Source organism: Cydia amplana, chromosome 17 (genome assembly GCF_948474715.1).
Source record: "Cydia amplana chromosome 17, ilCydAmpl1.1, whole genome shotgun sequence".
Classification (NCBI taxonomy): domain Eukaryota; kingdom Metazoa; phylum Arthropoda; class Insecta; order Lepidoptera; family Tortricidae; genus Cydia; species Cydia amplana.
Genome location: NC_086085.1, coordinates 21,801 through 48,294, shown reverse-complemented (window position 1 = coordinate 48,294; position 26,494 = coordinate 21,801). Strand labels below are relative to the sequence as shown.

Here is a 26,494-nt window from a genome sequence, read left to right as displayed (position 1 = left end):
CAAAAAGTGGACATGCGCGACCTGCCTGGTGGGGACGTTTACTGGTCGCCGCTGCAAACAGACACCGAAAGCGAGACGACCGACTGCGACGGCTCGCTGCATGGTTCCACCTCCGCCCAATCCGGGGAAGTGCGGAAGCGGCTGCTGAGCGAGGAGGACGGGTCGGGGGCATCTGATGGTGATGCTTCCGTCTCCGGAGCAAGGCCCGGCTACGGGCCAAATAAGAGAGGACGAGGAAACTGTGTGGGTGCGGCCCGAGCCAGAGCTGGGTGCTCGGGGCCGGAGCAGCCACTCGAGACCGCCCCACGGCCCACGGAGGCCGTGGCGGGGCCCCCGATCGCAGCGGCCCCCTCGCGGAGAGAATCTCTCCCGGATTTGCGGGTGGTGCTGACCCGCTGCGACCGCGAGCTTGTGGCCTCAAATGAAAGGTCGCGATCTAGGTCGCCGAATTTTGACGATGGTCCTGGTACCTCGACAATTGTAGCGCCTACACGCAGAGGAAGAGGCCGGACTCCCACCACGGGGGAATATGTCCGTTATGCAAAGGCTGTTGAAGCGGCCAATAAGGCGAAGCGCGAAGAACTGCGGCTTCGCAACGAAGAAGAGGCGGAGAAATTTTGTCGGTCCTTAGGTACCCGCCAAGTGAGATTATCGGAAACGTCCACCGACGACGAGGTGAACCTTAACGATCGCGTCCGTGCCAGCCTGGAAGCCATCGACATGGTGGCCCAAAAGTCCAGTCATCTTAAGGGCACCTTTCAAAAGGCCCTGAAGGACTCAGCCAAGGAAATGAAGAAGGTCTTTGAGGTGCTGAGGACACACACGGTATCCGACGAAACCCGGCAACTAGAGGCAGAAAACAAGCGCCTTAAAGCGGAACTGGCAGATGTCCGCTCTGAACTCCGGAAAATTCGCGAGGACATGCAACGTTTTGAAATGTCGCATCGGAGCTCGCTTCCCACAGAGGAAATGAACGAGGCTCAATTTGTGCCGTCGGGACCTCATCCACCGGCGCCATCCAAAAAGAAGGCTAAGCCTAACGAAACTGCGGCCCTAGACATAGAGAGCATTGTCCAGGCTGTTACAAAGCAAGTAGGTAGCATGATTAATGCCCGATTTGACGGTTTAGAGAAGGAAGGCAGACTATTGCCAGCTCAAAGTCTCCGTCCACCACTAGCAAGCGACAAGAGGAAAGAGTCGGCTGCTAACGTCGTCCAAAAGCCCGCGAAGTCAGTGGTCCCTGTCGCCGGTAAGAAGGGACCACCAAACTATACTGAAGAGCCGCAAAAGATCAGCGGCAAGGGCAAGGGCAAGGGCAAGAAAAGCGCTGTCCCACAGCCCAATGTCAACCAGAGCACGGCGACCTTTCGGACCCAGCCAGCATCTGCATGTCCCTCTACAGGGGAAGAATGGCAAAAGGTAGGCCCCAAGGGCAAAAGGAAAAAGAAGACGACCAAAGCTGTTTCCAAAACACAACCGAAACAGAAACAGCAACCAAAGAAGGCGCGCAAATTGGTACCCCCGCGTTCTTCAGCGGTGGTTTTGACACTGCTCCCATTGGCAGTAGAAAAGGGGGTAACGTATGCGAAAGTCCTTACGGAGGCCAAGAGCAGGGTCGATTTGGCTGGACTCGGCATCACTGCTTTACGGATCAAGCGCGCTATCACTGGGGGCACCGTTCTAGAGGTCCCGGGAACTACCAGTGGTGACAAGGCCGACCAACTGGCCAGAGCGCTGGTGGAAAAACTAGGCCCAGAAGCTGTTCGGGTATCAAGACCGGTCAAATGCGCAGAGCTCCGGTTGACAGAGTTGGACGACTCAATATCGCCCGAGGTGGTAGTAGCTGCGATCGCCAGCGTCGGCCAGTGCCCGGCAGCACTGGTAAAGACCGGCGAGGTTCGTCGAGGTCTTAGAAGACTCGGCACTCTGTGGGTGCGCTGCCCTGTCACGGCAGCCAAGAAAATCACCCAGGCTGGTCGCCTTGAACTCGGTTGGGGCCTCTCGGCTAAAGTTAGCTTGCTGGAAGAAAGACCCATGAGGTGCTTTCGCTGCCTACAGATGGGGCACACTGGGGCCCAATGCATAGCGTCTGAAGACTACAGCAACCACTGCTACAATTGCGGTCAACCAGGACATAAGAGGTCAGCTTGCTCAGGATCACCTCAATGTATCTTGTGTCATGCTGCGGGAAAACCTGCGGACCATAAAATCGGGTCCAAAGCATGCACCAATCCCAAACCAAAGGCAAAACACGCTGGCGATGGCCCCCGGGCCCCCTCCCAGGCTGTTATCCCCTCCACCGGTGCGGTGGAAGAGGCTGAGATGGAGATCGTAACAACCGACAATTAATGACGATAAAGGTGTTGCAAACTAACCTCAATCACTGCGCCAGGGCTCAGGATTTGCTTTTCCAGTCCCTGGCTCAGTGGAGTATAAATGTGGCAGTCGTGGCTGAGCCGTATTCGGTTCCACCGCGTAGCGATTGGGTGTCTGACATAGACGGAGTTGTCGCCTTGGTGGCAAGAGGAGGTACAGGCACATTCGAAAGCGTCGTAAGAGGGAAAGGTTATGTTGCGGCAAATTATGAACGTGTCACTTTCGTCGGCATCTACTTCTCTCCGAATCGCTGCCTGGCCGAATTTGAACGTTTCCTGGTGGAGGTAGGCGCCCGAGTCAGCCAGCTTTATGACCGGGGGTCAGTGGTCGTCGCCGGAGATTTTAATGCGAAGTCCACTGCGTGGGGGTCGCCGGCGACGGACGTGCGCGGTGAGGTCGTTGAAGAGTGGGCAATTGCGTCAGGGCTGACCCTAGCCAACCAGGGAGACTCTAACACGTGCGTGCGGCAACAAGGCGGATCAATAGTGGATCTGACTTTCACAAATGCCGCCCTGGCACGCTGTGTCCGTGATTGGAGGGTACTGGTAGACGTGGAGACGTTGTCCGATCACCTGTACATCCGTTACGACGTCTCCACGTCACCAGTAGCTCAAGTCGGCCATAATTGCAGGCTACCGATTGGCGGCGGAGGTCCAAAATGGGCTCTCGGTAAAATGGACCGAGACCTTCTTTTGGAGGCGGCTATTGTGCAGGCTTGGCTCCCTTCGCCGGAAGGTGAAGTAGTGGTGGAGACGGAAGCATCCTGGTTCCGGGATGCCATGACACAAATATGCGACACGGCGATGCCCAGGGCCAAGCCTCCACCGCAAAAAAGAAAGGTGTATTGGTGGACGGCTGAGCTTGCACAAATGCACAAGGACTGTACAGCCGCGCGGCGTCGGTATACAAGGCAGAGACGCCGACGAACAGACGAAGATGCGGAAAGGAACCTTTACGCCTTGTACAAGGAGGCAAAGAAGTCCCTAAAAGCAGCCATAGGAAATGCCATAGACGCTGCGAGGGAAGCATTTATCGACACCTTAAATGCGGATCCTTGGGGCCGGCCCTACAAGCTCGTCAGGAACAAATTACGCTCCTGGGGCCCCCCGATCACCCAAACGTTGGAACCTGAATTTGTCAGCGACGTGGTCTCGGCATTGTTCCCTAGGGGAGGTAATAACAGGCCGCCAGCAATGGCACCACCACGAGCAGACGAAGTGGAGGAAGCTGAAGTGCCACCTGTAACAGCAGTTGAATTCGGCGTAGCAGTGACTAAGATGCGAGCCAAAAACACTGCTCCTGGACCAGATGGAGTCCCTGGCCGCGCTTGGGCCCTCGCGTTGAAAGAGCTGGAGCCGCGACTTATCCGTCTCTTCACGGCATGCCTGGAGCAGGGCCGCTTCCCAGTAGGATGGAAATCAGGGAAACTGGTCCTGCTAAAGAAAGAGGGTCGCCCGGCTGATTCGCCTTCGGCATACCGGCCGTTTGTCTTGCTTGATGAGGTGGGGAAGCTATTCGAGCGCATCATAGCGTCCCGTCTCATCAAGCATTTGCAAGGGGTTGGCCCAGACTTGGCCGAAAATCAATACGGCTTCAGGAGCGGCCGTTCTACAGTGGACGCGATCCTACAGGTGAAAAGGCTGGCACAGGAGTCTGTCTCTCGGGGAGAGGCTGTCTTGGCTGTGTCGTTAGACATAGCCAACGCCTTCAATACCATGCCCTGGGAAACCATAAATGAGGCCTTGCGCTACCACAGGGTTCCGCCTCACCTGGCCCATATTATCAGGGCCTATTTAAGTGAGCGATTTGTGACCTGGCCTGGGCAGCGAAATTGGGGACAGAAAAGGATGGAATGCGGTGTCCCTCAGGGGTCGGTTTTGGGCCCGCTACTTTGGAATGTCGGCTACGACTGGGTCCTGCGGGGGGCAAACCTACCTGGAGTAGACGTGTTCTGCTATGCCGATGATACGCTGGTGACGGCCCGCGGACCCAGTTTTCGCGATGCGGCAATTCTGACAACTGCGGGTGTTGCCCACGTTGTCAGCCGAATACGGCGGTTGGGCCTGGAAGTCGGCCTACAGAAATCCGAGGCCATTTGTTTTTATGGCCACCGTAGAGGTCCTCCGGTAGGAGCCCAAATTATAGTAGGCGGGGTCTCGATTGCTGTCAAGCCGACCCTGCGCTACCTGGGCGTTATACTCGACAGCAAATGGAACTTTCAGGCCCATTTCCAACGCTTGGCTCCAAAACTGCTCAGTGCAGCGGCGGCCCTAGGGCGTATACTCCCAAATTTGGGAGGGCCCAAGGCCTCATGCCGCCGTTTGTACACGGGAGTCGTGCGCTCCATGGCTTTATACGGCGCACCCGTCTGGGCTGACGCCCTAGGAAGGCAAAACTCTACGCAGCTGAGGAAAGCGCAAAGAGCAATGGCGCTGCGGGTAATCCGGGGATACCGTACCATATCTACGGATGCTGCGTGTGCTTTAGCGGGATCCCTGCCCTGGGACTTCGATGCAAGAGCCCTCGCAGCTGTTTACCGCTGGCGCGAGGAGATGCATGAGAGGGATGAGTCACCAGCACCGAGGGAAATAGATGGACGGCGCGAAGAAATTCGGCTGGAAATGGTGGGCATTTGGGAGGAGAGACTGGAGCAGCCAATTGCTGGCCACCAGACCATAGAGGCAATACGTCCGGTCCTAAAACAATGGCTTGACCGGGACCATGGCCCTATGACATTCCGAGTGACGCAGGTCCTCTCTGGACACGGATGTTTTGGCCGATATCTGTGCAGATTGGGCCGAGAACCGACGCCGATATGCCACGAGTGTGGTGCGGCCGAAGACACGGGACAACATACGCTGGCTGTATGCCCAGCTTGGACTGAACAGCGGGCCACACTCGTGGCTGTAGTGGGGCACGACCTGTCTCTGCCTGCCGTGGTGAAAACTATGGCAGACAGCGACAGATCATGGAAAGCGGTGGTCTCTTTTTGCGAAGACGTGATGGCGAGAAAAGAGACCACGGAAAGAGAAAGGGAGGAAGATCCGGCCTCCCAACCGATGCGCCGCAAGCGCGTAGGAAGGAGGCGTTTGGCGCACAACCGCCGACTTCCCCCTTAAGGGTACCCGTGGGCGGCAGGCTCGGGACATCTGTCGCCTACACGAGGGTCCCTGAGATGGCCAATGCGCCAAAAAATGGCACACTATATGTAGAGTAGAGGAAAACAGTTCCTCCGAAGTCGAGTCCGGAGTTCGGACAGCCGCTGGCGGGGTTCCGGAAGCATGGTCCCGGCCGTTTCCCGTGCCTCGCCTTTAAAGCCATGAGGCGGCCAACAGAGGGGTTTTAGTGGGTATACCTGGGGTCTCATCAGCCCACAACAGGGAGTCCCACATAACCACCCGGCCCGTCCCCGCGCCGGGTGGTATGCGTAACGCATTTCCCCTCTTAAAAAAAGGTTAGGTTAGGTTAGGTTTTTTTTTTTTTTTTTTTTTTTTTTTTTTTTTTTTTTTTTTTTTTTTTTTTTGCTTTCTACCTCCAACATGATCGGAGCCTGTGTTTGTCTATGTACTCTTTCATACCAGTTCTCGCTTTTCATGCCTCTCGTACTATCATTCCACATACTTTGTCTTTCTGTCATTCGTCGTCTTTCATCAATTTTCAAGGTGGGAGCTCCTTGCTACGACTACTCTATTCTAACTACAGTTTTTTATTTTTGGGGTTGTAATTTTTATTAAAACAACAATTTATTTTTATTTTCTTGCCAAGTTTACAGTTTGTTCTTATAGATATTTAAAACATATAGGTTTACATGTTCTTGGCCTTATCTTCTATATGGGGACATCAATTTCTTACATATTTCTAACAATACAAGTTTCGCTTTGTTTCGACTATTGATATTTTTGTTATTTTCTTATCTTAATGTTGTATGCTTATTTTAAATATACCCATTATATTTAACAAGCATACTCTTAATACCTATTTACATTTTTATTTATCGGTGTACATATAATCCTTTTCTTTTCTATAGCTAAATATGTCGCCGTTCCCTCCACCTCTGTGTCGTTGCAGATGTAGTTTACGTTTTTCCCCATTTGATCGAGTTCAGTGGACCACCATGTCATGTTTTGTGCTTTACATTTGTATTCTTTTTTGTGTATCACTTTTGTCTTCAACAAAACCTGGTTCGGTTTTCCAAGAAACCGATCCCAGTTTGCATTAAATGTGCTTTGTGTGCTTGTTATACAATATCTGTTTATTAACTGCTGTTTTTGAGGCTTTGGTCTAAAATTTTTGACAGTGTGGTCCAAGCTCGTTAGTTCTTGGCAGTCGGTCTTTGGGGTGCCTTTAGCAGTATGACACGCTCGACCTCGCTATGTCGTCCCACTTTTTCCGCGTCGGACAGGCCGAACTGAAGGAATTGTGTTCGGTATCGTCTATGTCGGCCCTCACACAGTTCCTACATTTCGGCGGCAACTTTGCGATGTAATCTTCACATTCGTTGCGCAGGTGGGGACCGCCGCAATGGCTGCATAAGTCCGCCGGTGCAGCGCAGAACCGCCTGCCGTGGCCATAGCCCAGGCAGCGCGTACACTGCACCAGAGGTGTCTGGTCTTCGACCCTTACTCTCTGGAGGTCCACGTGGACGGTTCCCACCTCCATTGCCCTTTGCCAGATTTTAGGCGAGACGCATATTACTACATGGCAGGTGTGCGGGTTCCGCGTCCTTCTCCTGTATTTGATCTCTATCTTGCTGTCCTTTTCGTCGAGGCAGCGGAAGATGTCCTTATTCTGATTTATTAGAGCCCTCTCTATATCCTCATCAGAGTTTATAGTGAGGACGCTCTTAAGGATCAGAAGCGGGTCCTTATTTTGTGCGTCCTCGACGACTAGGTTCGTTCCCTCTTTCCTTAACCTGTCTTTTATCTTTTCTCTCTCTTCTATAGTCTCCAACCCCATTATAACTTTCCTGTCCTTCGCCTTCCTGACCCTCTCCACCTTTATCCAGCCGTCCTTTGCGTCTACCGCTTTTCTTATTTTGTTTAGGACCTCGTCTCCCGTTTCGAGTTCATCCGTGGAGGTTACGACCACTGAGTGCAGTGTGCCTCTTCTTGAGGTCGAGGCCGCACCCTGCGTCGTGTTTGGGGACGCCGCCGCTACGCTTGCGTATGTCGCGGTCGTCGCCATCCTCTCTAGGGTCTCACGCTGGGTCTCCATCGAGGCCTTCAGCTCGTCCATCTTTTTATTGTTCATTTCAATGAGCCTGGTTTGTTCTTCCAGTTTGAACAGGATGTTTACGGTGTCTGCTCTGGGCGGGTTTGTGTCCTTGCTTACCTCCGACGTTGTGTTGAGGGTAGTTTTCTCTGTAGCCAGATTCGAGGCCCCTTTATTTTCCATTGGTGTTTCACCTTTCTTGCTTTCTGCTGCCGCTTCTTTTACCAGCTGGTAGAGTCGATCCAGAGCTGCCAACACTCCCGTCTTTATGACGTTCGAGGTGTTTCTTGAGCTGTTCATATGTTGTTTCGCTCTGTTCAGGCATGCCCTCGCCTCACTTACCCTGTCCTTATATTTCTCCGGCACTGGGCTCGAAGGCTTTTGTTCCGCAGGGCTAGCCTTTTTGTTAGCGGCGCCCACGATTTGTGACGGGAGGGCCGCGGGGGCCGGTTTTGATGTAACTTCGGCACCCGTGGTCCTTGTCGACGATGGGCCTGGTGATAGGTGGAAGGTTTTGCCCATTTCCCATTCCCCTACACTTTTCCTCACTGATGGTCGTGGGTTTATCTTTTCCGGCTTCGTGGGCGACATCGTCGACTCTATGTTCTTTGGGGGGGTCCTGAACATTTGTTGGAGGTAGTGTCTTATCCCTGGAACCCCTGTAAAGGGGGGGTTACTGTATCCGAAACAAGTAATGTAGAGTCGGATATTATTAGACAAGTGTAGAGTCGCGGACTCTACTATCAACTTAAAACTACTATAAACTGTATATATACACACACACAGCAATCACTTAAACCTAAAAGAACACAAATAAATTTTTTCTAAAATGTAGAGTCAAAATTGTCATACAAGTGTAGAGTCGCAGACTCTACTATCAGCTTAAAACTAATATAACTGTATATATAAACACAGCAATCGCTTAAATCTAAGAAATGACACTCACTTTTAACAAAAATTTTTCGGACTCTACCTAGAGCCTAGAGTAGTGTCTTAAAAATCTAATGCTTTATTATAAAACTAACCTATAGTAGCGCTTCGGAGAACTGTGCAGCGGCCCGGGGCTCCGTGAAGGTCGGTCGTGTATTCTTGGTCGGTCGTGTAGTCGCTCTGCTCCACCGATGGCGCACTTGGGAGCGCGAAGGGACGTACTGCGCGACGCGACCACTGACGCACTCAGAGACGCAGACAGCGACGCATAAAGGACGCAAAAGACGCAATCAGCGACGCACCAAGCGACGCACCGAGCGACGCACCGAGCGTTGTGAGACTCTGCAGTCTATTCCCTGGGGAGCTGGAGCGCGACTGGCCTCCCCGAAGCGTTGTCCTCCTCGGGAGTGCGATGGCGCGAGTAGGAGCAAGTTGGCGCAACTCGGAGTACGATGGCACTCTTTGGAGCTCGACGGCACCCGGCGCGTTTGGGTGCTCTGCTCCACTGATGGCGCACTTAGGAGCGCGATAGGCGCTCTGATCCACTGATGGCGCACTTGGGAGCGTCTCGGAGCGCAAGGGAGCAACTGGGAGCGCGAAGGCGCACTTAAGAGCGCGACGGTGCGTTTGGGCGCTCTGTTCCACCGATAACACTGCCCCGTAGCACGGCACAAAGACACCAACACTAGCTCACTCAAATCAACTCGGCTACTCGGAAGGGACGCACTGCGCGACGCGACCTCTGACGCACTCAGAGACGCAGACAGCGACGCATCAAAGGACGCAAAGGACGCAATCAGCGACGCACCAAGCGACGCACCGATCGACGCACCAAGCGACGCAGTCAGCGACGCAGTCAGCGACGCAAAATACGACGAAGTCAACGACGCACACATCCGCTCTCAACCGCGGACGACGCAACACTGGTTAGGTTAGGTTAGGTTAGGTTAGGTTAGGTTAGGTTAGGTTAAGGACCCCCCCCCCCCCTTCCCCTTCGAATTGCTGTCACCTTGCCGTGGTGAAGGGGCTTGCGTGCCCCAGTGACCCTCAGGGCTATGCCGGATAGGGCCTCCCAAGCCGGACAGGCCTGAGGAGAGGGGCCAGACTAAGAACAGCACACGGGGGGCGGCTCCGCGTGTCCCTCTGAAACCAGCAGAGGGCACAGTGCGAGACGCCCGGTTGGGCGGAGTTGGAGCTCCATGCAAGAGCTGCCATAGGTGGCTTGTCCACCAGGCGCGATGTTGTGGCTACGGCCACCGTCGGGCAACTCGTAACCCGCACTGAGCGGACCGAGGACCTTCCTCACTGAGCGGAAGGTCACGTGGAGTTAACCACTATAAAAAATCCCCAATCCTAAGGTGTGACTGGCGTGCCGATGGGATGCATGGCTGGGGGGAGCCCAGTCCCTAACGTCAGAAGGGGGGCAAACCCCTTAAAAATAGCAAAAAATGAGTGGCCAGAAAATGAGAAAACTACCCCAGGAGGTTCCAATCCTCCGTGTCACCACAGAACGGGCAAGTGCCCGCGCTGTGGTGACATGCCGCCCACCGTATTCTGGGGGGGCACACCACTCTAGGACGGAAACCAACGACCATAGCGAATGTTTACTTGACATCGATGCATGCGAATTAGTTTTAAGGTTGCGCGGAGGAGGGGACGAGGATGGTGCGAGAAGGGCTGCTGCGGCAACATCTCCAAGCCCCCCACCGATGGAGTTCCGCCCTGTCCGGGACAACCGAGGGCGCTTTGTAAGCCATGCCATCCCCGATGGCAGGGACGGAGAGGAGCAGGCACCCGTGGTACCGCAAGAATACGTGCGGTCACCCACGCCAATCCCCACGAGGGTGTTTTGTGGGAGAAGGGCTCGCGGCGGGCTGGAAATGTTCCCGTCAGGTAACGAGGAATTCTTTTCCCCCAGAAAAGTAGACATGCGCGACCTGCCTGGTGGGGACGTTTACTGGTCGCCGCTGCAAACTGACACCGAAAGCGAGACGGGCGACTGCGACGGCTCGCTGCATGGTCCCACCTCCGGCCAACCCGGGGAAGTGCGGAAGCGGCTGTTGAGCGAGGAAGACGGGTCGGGGGCATCTGATGGTGATGCTTCCGTCTCCGGAGCAAGGCCCGGGTACGGGCCAAATAAGAGAGGACGAGGAATCTATGTGGGTGCGGCCCGGGCCAAAGCTAAATACTCGAAGCCGGAGCAACCACTCGAGACCACCCCACAACCCACGGAGGTCATGGCGGGGCCCCCGATTACAGCTGCCCCCCCGCGGAGAAAATCTCTCCCGGACTTACGGGTGGTTCTGACCCGCTGCGATCGTGAGCTTGTGGCCCAGGCACTTTCTCACGAGAGCGGTGAATTGAGGTCAGAGATGGCGACCCCTAATGCAAAAGAACGGGAAGCCCGCGTTGCCGAAAAAGAGGTGGATTGCATATCCGCTGTGAAGAGCGTGGCATTGAGCTCTGAACCAGCTCACGGTAACGAGCATCGTGATAGACGGGCTGAGGTGGACTGCAGCTCATTGAGTGACAGTGACCACGGACAACTCTGGCAAGGTTGTCTGTCACAAGAGTCGCAGGGATCGGACTCGGAGGGGGTCCTCAAGAGGCAAGTCCAGTCCAAGTCTAAGCGAGGACGCAGTCGGCCCTCTTCCTCAGGCTTTGGACTGGCCTCGCAAATGCTGGATGATTTCCGCCGCAAAGAGGCAGACAAAGCTAAAGCTGACGCGGAATTAGAAGACATGACCATCCGCATGCGGCCAATGGAAAAGCATGGAGACTCATATGGCTCTGACATAGAAGACCGGCTCATGTCAGCACTAAACACACAAGTGCTCGACAGCGTGGCAGTTGTAAAAAAAGTTATTGCCACGTCAAAGAACCTGAAAGGTACCCATCAGAGGAAGCTGAAGGACGCTGCCGCTGCCATCACGGATTTTGCCCAGGTGATGCTGGCCCGCACCACCACGGATGAGACCAAAATGCTACAGCGGACTGTCTCCCGTCTGCAAACACAAATAGCGGACCTTCAAAAGGAACATGAAGAACTCAGAAATGAGCTGCGACTCGCTAGAGCAGCCCCGCCTCCGATGACACCGGCCTCACAGCAGTCGCTTGTGGCACCATCCAACGTGTCCCAAGAGGAAGCCGAGCGCACGATGATGATGAGAGTGGGCACAATGGTGAACTCCCGCCTGGAAGCCTTAGAGGACAGGCTCCTTCCAGCTAAGACTGTACGGCCACCGCTGGCCGCAGACAAAACAAAAAAGACGGCCCAACCTGCATCTCAGGAGGGCAACAGGCAGGCTACAACACCTCGCCCAGCTCCGACGGTACAACCTACCGCTGGACCTAGTGTGCTAAAAAAGTCAAAGGCACCCAATGCTCCGCAACCATCTTCTACTCCTGGGAATGAGGGGAAGAAAACGGCAGCAAAAAAGGGAAAGAAGAAGAAGGGAAAGACGGCTCAGCCTGCAGAAGCACCGCGCGAGCCTCGCCCATTACCGCCTGCTCCGGCTAACGTGGACGAGCCATGGACAAAGGTGGTTAAAAAGGGCACAAAGAAGAAGGCAACAAGTCCTCCAACGCAGCAAGCAGCCCCCAAGAAGGCACGTAAACTACGCCCTCCTCGCTCAGCGGCGATTGTCCTCACGCTGAAGCCGGAAGCTGAGGGAGGTAAAACGACCTACGGGGACATCCTTAAGGAGGCTAGATCAAAAATCGACCTAAAGGAACTACAGATCGAGGGAGTCCGGTTCAAACGAGCAGTTACAGGGGCTACCATTATTGAGGTCCCCGGAGCAACCAGCGGCGAGAAAGCAGATGCTCTCGCTGCTAAATTGAGGGAGAAATTAAATAATGAGGTTGTCCAAGTCTCCAGGCCTACAAAAACCGCTGAAGTCCGCATCTCAGGGCTAGATGACTCTGTCACGCCTGATGATGTGAAAAAAGCCGTGGTCGAAGTGGGCGGGTGTCACTTGGACCAAATAAAGTGTGGCGAAATCCGCCAGGACTTCTCAGGCCTAGGTTCCATTTGGGTCCGCTGCCCAATTACGGTGGCTAAAAAGTTGACTGATAGCGGTCGATTGATTGTAGGATGGGTATCGGCAAGGGTCCAACTGCTGGATCAAAAACCTATGCGCTGTTTCCGCTGCCTTGAAGCAGGCCATGTCCGCGCGCAGTGTCAGGCTCAAGAGGACCGCAGCGACCTGTGCTACCGCTGCGGCCAGCCCGGCCATAAGGCGGCCACGTGCTCTGCCACACCGCACTGCGCTGTTTGCGCGGCAGCCAAAAAACCGGCAGGACACACAGTTGGGAGCAAGACGTGCACTGCTGCCAAAAACAACAAGAAGGGGAAGAAGAATGGCGATGGCTCCCGAGCCCCCTCGCAATCCGTCCACCAACCCGCCACTGATGCGGCCGAGGGTGAGCAGGCAGCGCCAATGGAAACCTCATAATAATGGCGTTAAAATTTGTGCAGGTGAATCTCAACCACTGCCTCGATGCTCAGGATCTCTTGTTTCAGAGCATGGCGCAGTGGTTGGCACATGTGGCTATACTCTCCGAGCCATACCACATCCCCCAAAGGGATAATTGGGTTGGGGACCACGATGGCACGGCGGCGATTATAACTCAAACAGCTACTGGTTCACCGCCCTTCGAAAAGGTGGAAAAAGGGAAGGGATTTGTGGCCGCGCTCCTTGGTGGCATCACAGTAGTCAGTGTTTATTTCTCGCCCAATAGGAGTGTGGCCGAATTTGAAGCCTTTCTAGTAGAAGTAGGAGCGGTTATTGGCCGCTGTAATCCGCGGCCCGTGATTGTCGCGGGCGATTTTAACGCCAAGTCTGTCGCATGGGGATCCCCAGCAACGGATGTACGTGGGCGGGAACTAGAGGAGTGGGCGGCTGCGGCTGGTCTGGTGGTTGTCAATCAGGGTTCTGTCGATACATGTGTTCGAGAACAAGGTGGTTCCATTGTCGATGTAACCTTTGTTAATGCTGCCTTGGCCCATCGTATTCAGGGTTGGGAGGTGCTTGAGAGTGTAGAGTCCTTATCCGACCATCGCTACATACAGTTCAGGGTCTCTGCACTCCCAGGTACTCTGAGCGGTCCAATTAGTCAGTCACTGCCAGGCGACGGTCCAAGATGGGCACTAAAACGCCTAGACAGAGAGGCATTGGTTCTTGCTGCTGAGGTCCAGGCATGGAACCCGTCTCCGGCGGATTCAATAGATGTAGACGAGGAGGCGAAATGGCTTGGCGAAGCAATGTCGAAAATTTGCGATGCAGCGATGCCCCGAGCCAAGCCTCTTCCTCCTAAACGTCAGGTCTACTGGTGGTCTCCGGAGCTCGCGCAACTCCGAGACTCATGTGTTGCGGCGAGGCGCCTCTATAGTCATCAGCGAAGGCGCAGGCTCCGAGATCATGCTCGGGAGACAGAACTATATGCAACATATAGAGAGCGTGCAAAAAGCCTGAAGATCGCTATTAAGCAGGCAAAGGAGGGTTCATATCGGGAAATGCTCGAAATGTTAAATAATGATCCTTGGGGGCGACCATATAAAATGGTCCGAAACAAACTTCGCCCTTGGGCTCCCCCCCTAACTCGAAGTCTGGAGCCGAATTTATTGCGAAATGTGGTGGAAGCGCTGTTCCCGCCATGCGATAACTTCGCACCGCCGGCAATGGCGCCCCCCACTGAAATTGAAGGTGACGAGGAGGAGATACCTGACGTGACTGGTGATGAACTTGGAGCAGCTGTGCTAAGACTTAAGGCCAAAAACAAAGCCCCTGGGCCTGACGGCATACCGGGTCGCGCCTGGGTCTTGGCCAGCAATGCTCTGGAATCACGAATGCTGCAAATGTTCTCAGCTTGCTTACATCAAGCCAGGTTTCCACGGCAGTGGAAGACAGGCAAGCTGGTTCTCATAAGAAAGGAAGGACGCCCGGCAGACTCTCCATCGGCCTACCGCCCAATAGTGCTGCTTGATGAGATTGCGAAGCTCCTGGAGCGCATAATAGCCAGCCGTCTCATCAAGCACCTCGCTCGTGTCGGACCTGATGTGGCAGATTGCCAGTTTGGTTTCCGCAGCGGCCGTTCAACGGTGGGCGCCATTCAGCGCGTTAAGGCTCTTGCTGACGAGGCGGTGTCCCGAGGCGAGGTAGTCTTGGCAGTGTCCCTGGACATTACCAATGCCTTTAACTCGTTGCCTTGGGGCTGCGTTAAAGAGGCGCTGCGGTACCACCAGGTACCAGAATACCTAAGACGGACAGTTGACGCCTACCTCTCGGACAGGTACGTCACTTACCCAGGACGGGAAGAGTGGGCAAGATACCCAATGTCTTGCGGTGTTCCACAGGGGTCGGTCCTAGGGCCACTCTTGTGGAATATTGGATATGATTGGGTCCTGCGAGGCGCAAACCTGCGAGGCATAAACCTCACTTGCTACGCCGATGACACTTTAGTGACAGCTCGCGGGAAAACCTTTAGGGAGGCCGCCATACTGTCAACGGCAGGAGTCGCTCACGTCGTCGGTCGAATCAGGCGATTGGGACTCAAGGTGGCCCTACAAAAATCGGAAGCTTTATGCTTCCACGGGCCCCGCAATAGGCCACCGCCGGATGCGCACTTAATGGTGGGCGGAACCCGGATCGGCGTCGAGTCCACAATGAAATACTTGGGCCTCACACTCGACAGCCGGTGGAATTTCCGCGCCCACTTTCAGCGCCTGATGCCGAAGCTGCTGGGAGCTGCTGGCGCTCTAGGGCGTATACTCCCAAACACGGGGGGGCCCAAAGCGTCTAGTCGACGGCTGTACATGGGGGTCGTCAGATCCATGGCCCTGTACGGAGCCCCAGTCTGGGCAGACATTTTAAAGAGGGAGGAGATAGCTCTACTAAGGGCGCCTCAAAGGGCAATTACAACTAGAGCCATTAGAGGGTACCGCTCGATCTCTTTTGAAGCGGTATGTGTGCTGGCAGGGACTTTACCATGGGATTTAGATGCGAGAGCCCTCGCAGCGGTTTACCGCTGGCGCGAGGAGGCGCATCACAATGGAGACTTGCCAGCACCGAGAGAAACTCTAGGACGACGAGACGCCTTTCGACAAGAAATGGTGGAGGTTTGGGAGCAGAGGCTGGCGCACCCTAGCGCAGGCCGTCTGACCATTGAAGCGGTTCGCCCGGTTCTTAAAAAGTGGCTAGACCGGACACATGGCGTCTTAACTTTCCGACTGACTCAGATCCTCTCGGGACATGGATGTTTCGGGAGGTATCTTAAGGACAGAGCCAGAAGGGAAATGACCGCAGTATGCCACCACTGCGACTGTCCGGAGGACACTGCCCAGCACACACTAGAAGTGTGCCCAGCCTGGGAAGAAGAGCGCCGCACTTTAAGCGCTGTGGTGGGACAAGACCTCTCGCTGCCCTCCGTGGTCCGGAACATGGTGGACAGCGACAGATCGTGGAAGGCTGTGCTGGACTTCTGCGAGGCGGTCATGACGCAGAAAGAGATGGCGGAGCGCCGTAGGGAAGACGATCCAGCTTCCCAGCCGATGCGTCGCAAGCGCGTGGGGCGGCGGCGGCTCGCATATGACCGCCGACTTCCCCCTTAAGGGTTCCTGTGGGCGATAGGCTCGGGGACGTCTATCGCCTACACAAGGGTCCCTGGGGTGGCAAGCACGCCGTAATAATGGCGCGCAATTAGGGAGGTAGGGGGAATACTAAATTCCTCCAGAGTCGTGTCCGGAGTCCGGACGGCCGCTGGCGAGGTTGCGGAAGAGTGCCGCAGTGTCCCTGTGACCTCGCCATATTGCGTTGAGCCGGCCAAGAGGGGTTTTAGTGGGTATACCGTGGGCCTCATTAGCCTATACGGGAGTCCCACATAACCACCCAGGCCCGTCCCCGCGCCTGGGTGGTATGCGCAACGCATTTCCCCTCTATAAAAAAAAAAAAAAAAAAAAAAAAAAGGTTAAGGACCCCCTTAAGGGTACCCGTGGGCGGCAGGCTCGGGACATCTGTCGCCTACACGAGGGTCCCTGGGATGGCCAATGCGCCAAAGAAATGGCACACTCCAGAGTAGAGGAAAACAGTTCCTCCTAAGTCGAGTCCGGAGTTCGGACAGCCGCTGGCGGGGTTCCGGAAGCATGGTCCCGGCCGTTTCCCGTGCCCCGCCTTTAAAGCCGTGAGGCGGCCAACAGAGGGGTTTTAGTGGGTATACCTGGGGTCTCATCAGGGAGTCCCACATAACCACCCGGCCCGTCCCCGCGCCGGGTGGTATGCGTAACGCATTTCCCCTCTTAAAAAAAAAAAAAAAAAAAAAAAAAAAAAAAAAAAAAAAAAAGGTTAGGTTAAGGACAAACGTCAGGGAGGGGCATACCTCCTCAAAATAGCACACAAAATGAGTGGAAACGAAAATGTAGAACTACCCCAGGAGGTTCCAATCCTCCATGTCGCCACAGGACGGGCAATCGCCCATGCTGTGGCGACATGCCGCCTTCCGTATTCTGGGGGGGCAAACCACTCACGATCCCGAAACGACAACACAAGCAAACACTTTATGGACACCGATTTGCAGAGTGATTTGGTATTGAGGCTGCAAGGAGGGGCTGATGGGGAGAATAGCAGTCCGGCGGAGGCAGGAGCCTCCACTGGCCACCCCAAGGATGGATTCCGACCATTTCAGGACGCCCAGGGGCGCTGGGTGTTCCATGATGAGGACGTGCCTCCGGGGACGGCGGTGGATTCTACACGCTCCCCACCCAAACCCGCTAGGGGGCTTAGTGAGAGACGTAAAGCCGTAGTGCTAATAGAACGCATGCCAGAAAGGGTCCCGTCTCTTGGCAGGGAGGAGTTCTTCTCCCCCAGGAGAATAGACACGGGTGACCTCCCTGGGGACGGAGTATTTTTCTCTCCGGTGCCAACCGACGTGGAAACCGCCGAATCCGACGCTTCGCTAACTGCCCAAATGGCCGCAGGACGGAAGAGGCAGCGAAGCAGTGGTAGCGACACGGGAGCATCGCCGAGCGGCGAGGCTTCCGATCTTGCGGAGCAAGGAAAGCCCGCCTCGGGACCTTCCAAGCGAGGAACAGGCCGCCGACCATCCACGGCGCGCCACGCCGGGCTAACCAAGGAAAAGGCTAAGCGCCTGGAGCTCGAGCTGCAAACTGAAGAGGACCTGATAGCCGCGTCCAAAATGGTGACGCTAAGACGGCTTGCCCGCCATCCGGATTCGTTTGGGACGACAAGTGGGTCAGACGACGAAGAAAACCGCACTGCCCTGGCCCTAAACCAGCAGGTGCGGGATAGTCTGGGGCTAATCAAGGACGTGGCCACCAAGTCCAAAAACCTAAAGGGCACGTACCAACGAATCCTGAAGGAGGCTGTGGCTGCGATCCGGGAAGCTGTCGGTGAGATGAGGGGCCGGACTGTCTCCGATGAGACGAGGAGGCTCGCCGCCGAAAACGCTCGCCTCAAGGCGGAAATGGCCGAGCTCCGTAAGGAGATGGGCGACTTGCGTGCTAGCCTTGGGCAGCGCCTCGAAGGGACGCGCCAAGAGACGGCGACATCACCTGCTCGGGAGCAAGGTGACCTAGAGCGCAATATCATGGCCAAGGTGAGTGACATGATGGGTACAAGGTTGAGCGCCCTGGAGGAGAGACTGCTCCCACAGCAACCTACTCAGGTGTCGTCTGCTCCCACACCTTCCAAAGCAGGAAGCTCTCCCCCCGGTCACACTCCAGCTCCTACCAACCCAGCGGGTGCGAAGCGGGCTGCGAAGAAGAACAAAAAGAAGGAGGGGCCCAAAAAGCGTCCTACGAGTGTTCCTGGCCCCGCTTCCCAAGTCCGGCAGCCTCGGCTGCAGACAACAGTGCCTGCCTCGGAAGAGGAATGGACGACTGTGGTCAAGCGGGGTAAGAAGAATAAAAAGAAGTCTCCCGTTGGAGAAGCGACGACTGCGAAGCCACAACAGCCGGCGGCACCGCGGAAAGCGCAAGAAGGGAAGGGTCGCAATAAGACCAAGGCGCTACTGCGCACCCCGCGGTCAGCGGCCGTAGTCCTCACCCTGGAGACGGGAGCAGAAGAGAGGGGCGTTACCTACGGAACGTTGATTACGGAGGCCAAGACCAAAATCTCCCTGGATGGGCTCGGTATCACCGGCCTGAGGTTCCGTAGGGCAGTGACAGGGGCGGCAATCCTGGAGATCCCGGGCCCAGACACCACCAGCGGCAACCAAGCAGACTCTCTTGCTGCCAAGCTGAGGGAGACGCTTAATGTGGCCGACGTCCGCATCTCTAGGCCGGTAAAATGCGCGGAGATGCGCATTTCCGGCCTGGATGACTCGGTTACAGAGGAAGAGCTCGCCGCTGCCGTGGCGAAAGTTGGAGGGTGTGCCCTAGAGGCAGTGAAAGTTGGCCGGATCTCCCGCACGCCAACAGGCCTGGGCACAGCGTGGGCTCGCTGCCCCGTAGCAGCCGCCAAGAAAGTGGCTGAGGGGCGACTCCTCGTCGGATGGGCTTCGGCAAACGTGAAGCTGCTGGAGTCCCGACCCCTGAGGTGCTTCCGCTGCCTGGTGCCTGGCCATGTTAGGAGGGGGTGCACCTCAGAAATCGACCGTAGTGACCAATGCTACCGATGCGGTCAATCCGGTCACCGGGCCAGGGACTGCACCGCCGCGCCCCACTGCACTCTGTGCACTGCAGCGGGCAAACCTGCTGACCACAGTGCCGGCAGCAGTACCTGCGCGATGGGGGCTAAAGCCCCAAAACGCATGTCCCGGAAGGTGACCAACAAACCAGGCACCCCTGGAGTGGCGGCGCCTCCGGCTGCACAAGAGGGTCCGACTAACAATGCGCCAAAATGACGAGGTCAACCAATCGGATCCTCCAGGCGAACATAAACCACTGCGCCGGGGCGCAAGATCTCCTCCTGCAGTCCATGGCGCAGTGGTCGATAGATGCTGCCGTGGTCGCCGAGCCGTACTACGTCCCCCCCAGCCACAACTGGGCTGCGGACCTGGATGGCTTGGTGGCCATTATTACAAAAGCAGGGGTAGAGGGCATACCGCCCCCCTCCACGTTGTCGAGGGGCCGAGGCTATGTGGCTGTCCTCTGGGGCGAAATTACCCTGATCGGGGTATATTTCTCCCCCAACAGAAGAGTCTCCGAGTTCGAAGCCTTCCTCGGCCAGCTGGCGGCTCTTGTTGCGCAGACCCAACCGCGCCAGGTAGTAGTCGCAGGGGACTTAAACGCCAAATCCATGGCCTGGGGCTGTCCCGCAACCGACATCCGTGGAGACCTGTTAGAGGAGTGGGCGACGATGACCGGTATGTCGGTTCTGAACCGAGGGTCGGCCAGCACCTGCGTGCGCTGGCAGGGAGAATCCATAGTAGACGTGACGTTTGCGACCCCGGCACTCGCGACCCGCGTCCGTGGCTGGAGAGTACTGGAGACGGTGGAGACATTATCAGACCATTTGTACATCCGGTTTGATGTCTCCACGTCCTCCGGAGGCACGACAGACACGGATCGTCGTCCGAATGGCCGTGCTGCGACCCCTTATCCTCGTTGGGCCCTGAACAGCCTGGATCGTGAAGCGGTGGAGATAGCGTCCCTCGTCCAGGCCTGGACAACATCTCCTGGGCCTGTGGAGACCGAGGAGGAGGCAGCCTGGTTCCGCGAAGCCATGTCACAAGTCTGTGACGCAGGCATGTCACGAGCCAAGCCACGGCCTCCGAAGCGTCAAGTGTACTGGTGGTCGCGAGAAATCGAAGAACTCCGATCCTGCTCCAACAGGGCGAGACGCCAGTACACACGGTCCCGTCGACGCAGACACCGAGACGTTGAAGAGGAGACGCGGCTGTACGGTGCCTACAGGGAGGCGGTCAAGGCGCTGCAGCTCTCCATCTGCGAGGCAAAGGCGAGCGCCAGAGCGGAGCTTCTCGAGACTCTAAACCGAGACCCATGGGGGAGGCCGTACAAGACGGTCAGGGGTAAATTACGCCCTTGGGCCCCCCCCTTGACAGAGAGTCTCGAGCCTCGACTACTGGGGGTGGTTGTTTCCAACTTGTTTCCGAACAGACCGGAACACCAGCCCCCAGAAATGGCACCTCCCCATCAGCTCGCAGGGTTTGAGGGTGCGGAAGTCGGGGTGCCTCCGGTAACGGAGGCAGAGCTAGACGCAGCCGTGCGGAGGCTAAAAGCCAAAAACACGGCACCGGGTCCAGATGGGATCCCAGGACGCGTCCTGGCTTTGGCGCTGCGGTCCCTAGGGGAGAGATTCCGCGGGCTACTGGACGCCTGTCTACAGTCCGGCCGATTTCCGACCATATGGAAAACCGGCCGGCTCGTCCTCCTAAAAAAGGATGGGCGTCCCGCGGACTCTCCATCCGCCTACCGTCCGATCGTATTGCTCGACGAGGCTGACAAGCTCTTCGAGCGCATCATCTGCTGTCGCCTCGTTGAGCACCTCCGAGGAGTAGGACCTGACCTGTCCGAGCATCAGTTCGGATTCCGAGAGGGCAGGTCGACCGTAGATGCAGTCGCGCGCATCAAAGCCCTCTCGGATGAGGCGGTTGACCACGGTGGGGTTCTCCTGGCGGTGTCCTTGGATATCGCCAATGCCTTTAACACCCTGCCGTGGTCGTGCATTAGGGAGGCGCTGAAATACCACAAAGTGCCTCCCTATTTGTGCCAAATAGTCGGGGCCTACCTCTCGGAGCGGTGTGTGGAGTATCCGGTCCGGGCCGGCGGGATTACAAGGTGGGAGACGTCGTGCGGTGTTCCACAGGGCTCGGTCTTAGGGCCGCTCCTGTGGAACATTGGGTACGACTGGGTGCTGCGGGGGGAGCTTCTCCCGGGGTCAAGTGTGACCTGCTACGCAGATGACACGCTGGTCACGTCCCGGGGGACCTCGTACCGGGAAGCAGCACGCCTCGCCACCGTGACGGTGGCACAGGTGGTGAGGCGTATAACGATGCTGGGTCTGGAGGTGGCGCTACACAAGTCTGAGGCGCTCTGCTTCCACGCAGCCCGGAAGGCGCCGCCTGCAGGATCCAGCATCGTCGTTGGTGGCACCCGAATCGAGGTAAAGTCCGACATGAAATATCTCGGACTTGTCCTCGATTCCCGATGGAACTTCCGCGAGCACTTTGCCCGCCTGACCCCCCGACTAATGGCAGCATCGGCCGCACTGAAGAGGCTGATGCCCAATATCGGGGGGCCGGACGTAGCGAGCCGCCGTCTGTATATGGGGGTGGTGCGATCGATGGCCCTGTACGGGGCGCCGATCTGGGCGGGGAATCTGGCGGCCCAAAATATCGCCCTGCTGAGAAAGGCTCAGAGGGCGATGGCCATCAGCGTCGTACGCGGGTACCGCACCACCTCATATGATGCGGCGTGCTTGCTGGCGGGAACGCCTCCTTGGGATCTGGAGGCGGAGGCCCAAGCGTCTCTGTACGAGTGGCGCAGGGAGCTCCGGCTGCGGGAGTTCCATCCTGCGCCTAGGGAGATAGAGGCGCAAAAGCTCCTCGTCCGGCAGTCCATTGTCCTCCAATGGGAGGAGCAACTGGCTGGACGCGAGGAAGGGCACAGGACTGTCGAGGCGGTCCGGCCGGTCCTACAAGACTGGCTGGAGAGAGAGCGGGGCTCGCTAACCTTCCGGCTGGTGCAGGTGCTCACGGGGCATGGCTGTTTCGGGAGCTACCTGCACCGGTACGCAAGACGGGAGGAGACGGCGGAGTGCCACCAGTGTGGCTGCGGCGAGGACACGGCGCAGCATACCCTGGAGGAATGCCCAGCCTGGGAGGGGCAGCGCCGCGAACTCGCGGCAGTGGTGGGGAACGACCTCTCCTTGCCAGCCGTAGTTAAGGCTATGGTTGCCGACGAGAGGTCGTGGAAAGCGGTCCTCTCCTTCTGCGAGGATGTAATGTCGCAGAAGGAGGCAGCGGAGAGGGAAAGGGAGGCCAACCCAGCCTCGCACCCGATCCGCCGCAAGCGCACAGGGGCCCGGAGGAGAGCGTATGCCCATCTCCTCCCCCCCACCTAGCGAGGTCTGGGCAGCGGCGCGGGGGCGTCGCTGCCCATTACATAGGCCTCGCAGAGAGGGCGCGCGTGGTATGCCCACGCGCCTTCTGAGTAGGCAGGGGTAGAAGTTCCTCTCTAGCCCCCCACAAGAGAAGGGCCCGCTGCACAGGCGGGCGGCGCCGGCGTGGTTGCGGTTGCGTACTCTAGAGAACCCGTGGCCACGCCCCACCGGCGGCGTGCAGGCATACCGTTGGTTTTTTAGTGGGTAGCGGCACCTTTGCCGAGTCCCACATAACCCGCATTTCCTCCCCCGGGTGTGCGGGTATGCATAAAGCATTTTTCCAACGAAAAAAAAAAAAAAAAAAAAAAAAAAAAAAAGGTTAGGTTAGGTTCCACCCACGGACCTGCTCGGGTGTCCGAGTGGGCGGGGAGGTGAACCCCGACGTGGCGCGTCCCCAGGTGGTGGATAGGGGAATGCCCCGGCCCGTTGTCGTGCTGGGGTAGGACGTTGTCCCGCGAACCAAACACCAGGGGGGGGATTTGGGGGGCTTTGTGCCCGAGAATGGCTCTCCACGCGTCCCTCTGAATAAGCAGACGGCGCAGTGGACGAGCAGAGGGGAGGAGCAATGTTGTGTCAATCGAGTCACTGTTTCGCGAGCGGACGTCTGGGGACTTCCCCCCGTAGGCGCTGGGGGAGGCTGAGGGCTCCCTGACGCGTCGTGGATGTGGGTGGTTGCCGGATTGGAGAGCCTTCTGCTTTTCTGACATTGCCTAGCTGTCTGGAAGGATTGTGCATTGGGCTTCTGTGAAACCCAATTGCAGATCCATTTCTCCGGGCGGTTCGGCGGTGTTAGCGGATCGGGAGGATCGCGCACCGGATGCCGCGCGTATCTGTTGTGCGTCTGGGGGGCTCTTGGCTTCCAATGACGGCTGCCGGGGGTCACATTCCGGATCTTTGCCCGAGGAGCAGTTCCTTGATTGATACCCTGAGGAGTGGCTGGGCGGGTGGCTCCGCGTGTCCCTCTGAATAGCAGAGGGCACAGTGTGAGCTGCAAAGTCGGGAATTTCTAATAGGTCCCCTATTAGAAATTACCTCTGGCGGGGTGAGGAGTGGGATGGCTCCGGCCACCAAGCGCGGCGGATGAAGAAGTGGAAGAAAACCACTATAAAAATCACCCCAATCCCAAGGTGTGTCTGACGTGCCGATGGGATGCGTGGCTGGAGGGAGTCCAGTCACAAACGTCAGGGAGGGGCATACCTCCTCAAAATAGCACACAAAATGAGTGGAAACGAAAATGTAGAACTACCCCAGGAGGTTCCAATCCTCCATGTCGCCACAGGACGGGCAATCGCCCATGCTGTGGCGACATGCCGCCTTCCGTATTCTGGGGGGGCAAACCACTCACGATCCCGAAACGACAACACAAGCAAACACTTTATGGACACCGATTTGCAGAGTGATTTGGTATTGAGGCTGCAAGGAGGGGCTGATGGGGAGAATAGCAGTCCGGCGGAGGCAGGAGCCTCCACTGGCCACCCCAAGGATGGATTCCGACCATTTCAGGACGCCCAGGGGCGCTGGGTGTTCCATGATGAGGACGTGCCTCCGGGGACGGCGGTGGATTCTACACGCTCCCCACCCAAACCCGCTAGGGGGCTTAGTGAGAGACGTAAAGCCGTAGTGCTAATAGAACGCATGCCAGAAAGGGTCCCGTCTCTTGGCAGGGAGGAGTTCTTCTCCCCCAGGAGAATAGACACGGGTGACCTCCCTGGGGACGGAGTATTTTTCTCTCCGGTGCCAACCGACGTGGAAACCGCCGAATCCGACGCTTCGCTAACTGCCCAAATGGCCGCAGGACGGAAGAGGCAGCGAAGCAGTGGTAGCGACACGGGAGCATCGCCGAGCGGCGAGGCTTCCGATCTTGCGGAGCAAGGAAAGCCCGCCTCGGGACCTTCCAAGCGAGGAACAGGCCGCCGACCATCCACGGCGCGCCACGCCGGGCTAACCAAGGAAAAGGCTAAGCGCCTGGAGCTCGAGCTGCAAACTGAAGAGGACCTGATAGCCGCGTCCAAAATGGTGACGCTAAGACGGCTTGCCCGCCATCCGGATTCGTTTGGGACGACAAGTGGGTCAGACGACGAAGAAAACCGCACTGCCCTGGCCCTAAACCAGCAGGTGCGGGATAGTCTGGGGCTAATCAAGGACGTGGCCACCAAGTCCAAAAACCTAAAGGGCACGTACCAACGAATCCTGAAGGAGGCTGTGGCTGCGATCCGGGAAGCTGTCGGTGAGATGAGGGGCCGGACTGTCTCCGATGAGACGAGGAGGCTCGCCGCCGAAAACGCTCGCCTCAAGGCGGAAATGGCCGAGCTCCGTAAGGAGATGGGCGACTTGCGTGCTAGCCTTGGGCAGCGCCTCGAAGGGACGCGCCAAGAGACGGCGACATCACCTGCTCGGGAGCAAGGTGACCTAGAGCGCAATATCATGGCCAAGGTGAGTGACATGATGGGTACAAGGTTGAGCGCCCTGGAGGAGAGACTGCTCCCACAGCAACCTACTCAGGTGTCGTCTGCTCCCACACCTTCCAAAGCAGGAAGCTCTCCCCCCGGTCACACTCCAGCTCCTACCAACCCAGCGGGTGCGAAGCGGGCTGCGAAGAAGAACAAAAAGAAGGAGGGGCCCAAAAAGCGTCCTACGAGTGTTCCTGGCCCCGCTTCCCAAGTCCGGCAGCCTCGGCTGCAGACAACAGTGCCTGCCTCGGAAGAGGAATGGACGACTGTGGTCAAGCGGGGTAAGAAGAATAAAAAGAAGTCTCCCGTTGGAGAAGCGACGACTGCGAAGCCACAACAGCCGGCGGCACCGCGGAAAGCGCAAGAAGGGAAGGGTCGCAATAAGACCAAGGCGCTACTGCGCACCCCGCGGTCAGCGGCCGTAGTCCTCACCCTGGAGACGGGAGCAGAAGAGAGGGGCGTTACCTACGGAACGTTGATTACGGAGGCCAAGACCAAAATCTCCCTGGATGGGCTCGGTATCACCGGCCTGAGGTTCCGTAGGGCAGTGACAGGGGCGGCAATCCTGGAGATCCCGGGCCCAGACACCACCAGCGGCAACCAAGCAGACTCTCTTGCTGCCAAGCTGAGGGAGACGCTTAATGTGGCCGACGTCCGCATCTCTAGGCCGGTAAAATGCGCGGAGATGCGCATTTCCGGCCTGGATGACTCGGTTACAGAGGAAGAGCTCGCCGCTGCCGTGGCGAAAGTTGGAGGGTGTGCCCTAGAGGCAGTGAAAGTTGGCCGGATCTCCCGCACGCCAACAGGCCTGGGCACAGCGTGGGCTCGCTGCCCCGTAGCAGCCGCCAAGAAAGTGGCTGAGGGGCGACTCCTCGTCGGATGGGCTTCGGCAAACGTGAAGCTGCTGGAGTCCCGACCCCTGAGGTGCTTCCGCTGCCTGGTGCCTGGCCATGTTAGGAGGGGGTGCACCTCAGAAATCGACCGTAGTGACCAATGCTACCGATGCGGTCAATCCGGTCACCGGGCCAGGGACTGCACCGCCGCGCCCCACTGCACTCTGTGCACTGCAGCGGGCAAACCTGCTGACCACAGTGCCGGCAGCAGTACCTGCGCGATGGGGGCTAAAGCCCCAAAACGCATGTCCCGGAAGGTGACCAACAAACCAGGCACCCCTGGAGTGGCGGCGCCTCCGGCTGCACAAGAGGGTCCGACTAACAATGCGCCAAAATGACGAGGTCAACCAATCGGATCCTCCAGGCGAACATAAACCACTGCGCCGGGGCGCAAGATCTCCTCCTGCAGTCCATGGCGCAGTGGTCGATAGATGCTGCCGTGGTCGCCGAGCCGTACTACGTCCCCCCCAGCCACAACTGGGCTGCGGACCTGGATGGCTTGGTGGCCATTATTACAAAAGCAGGGGTAGAGGGCATACCGCCCCCCTCCACG

The 26,494-nt window shown here is 57.2% G+C and overlaps 1 protein-coding gene across 1 annotated transcript; it reads left to right on the top strand.

Annotated features, from left to right (window-relative positions):
• The first annotated feature begins 23,975 nt into the window (after positions 1-23,975).
• On the top strand, positions 23,976-26,263 carry LOC134656025 (uncharacterized). The gene is made up of 2 exons (XM_063511541.1): positions 23,976-26,151; positions 26,199-26,263. The coding sequence occupies exons 1-2, from the start codon at positions 23,976-23,978 to the stop codon at positions 26,261-26,263; spliced, it is 2,241 nt and encodes a 746-aa protein (XP_063367611.1).
• The last annotated feature ends 231 nt before the right edge of the window (positions 26,264-26,494 follow it).

Bases quoted from the DNA above. Each gene is read 5' to 3' on its own strand.
- LOC134656025 (XM_063511541.1), top strand. From the start codon at position 23,976: ATGGACACCGATTTGCAGAGTGATTTGGTATTGAGGCTGCAAGGAGGG. The intron at 26,152-26,198 runs GTACCTGCGCGA...ATGTCCCGGAAG, and splicing joins TGACCACAGTGCCGGCAGCA to GTGACCAACAAACCAGGCAC.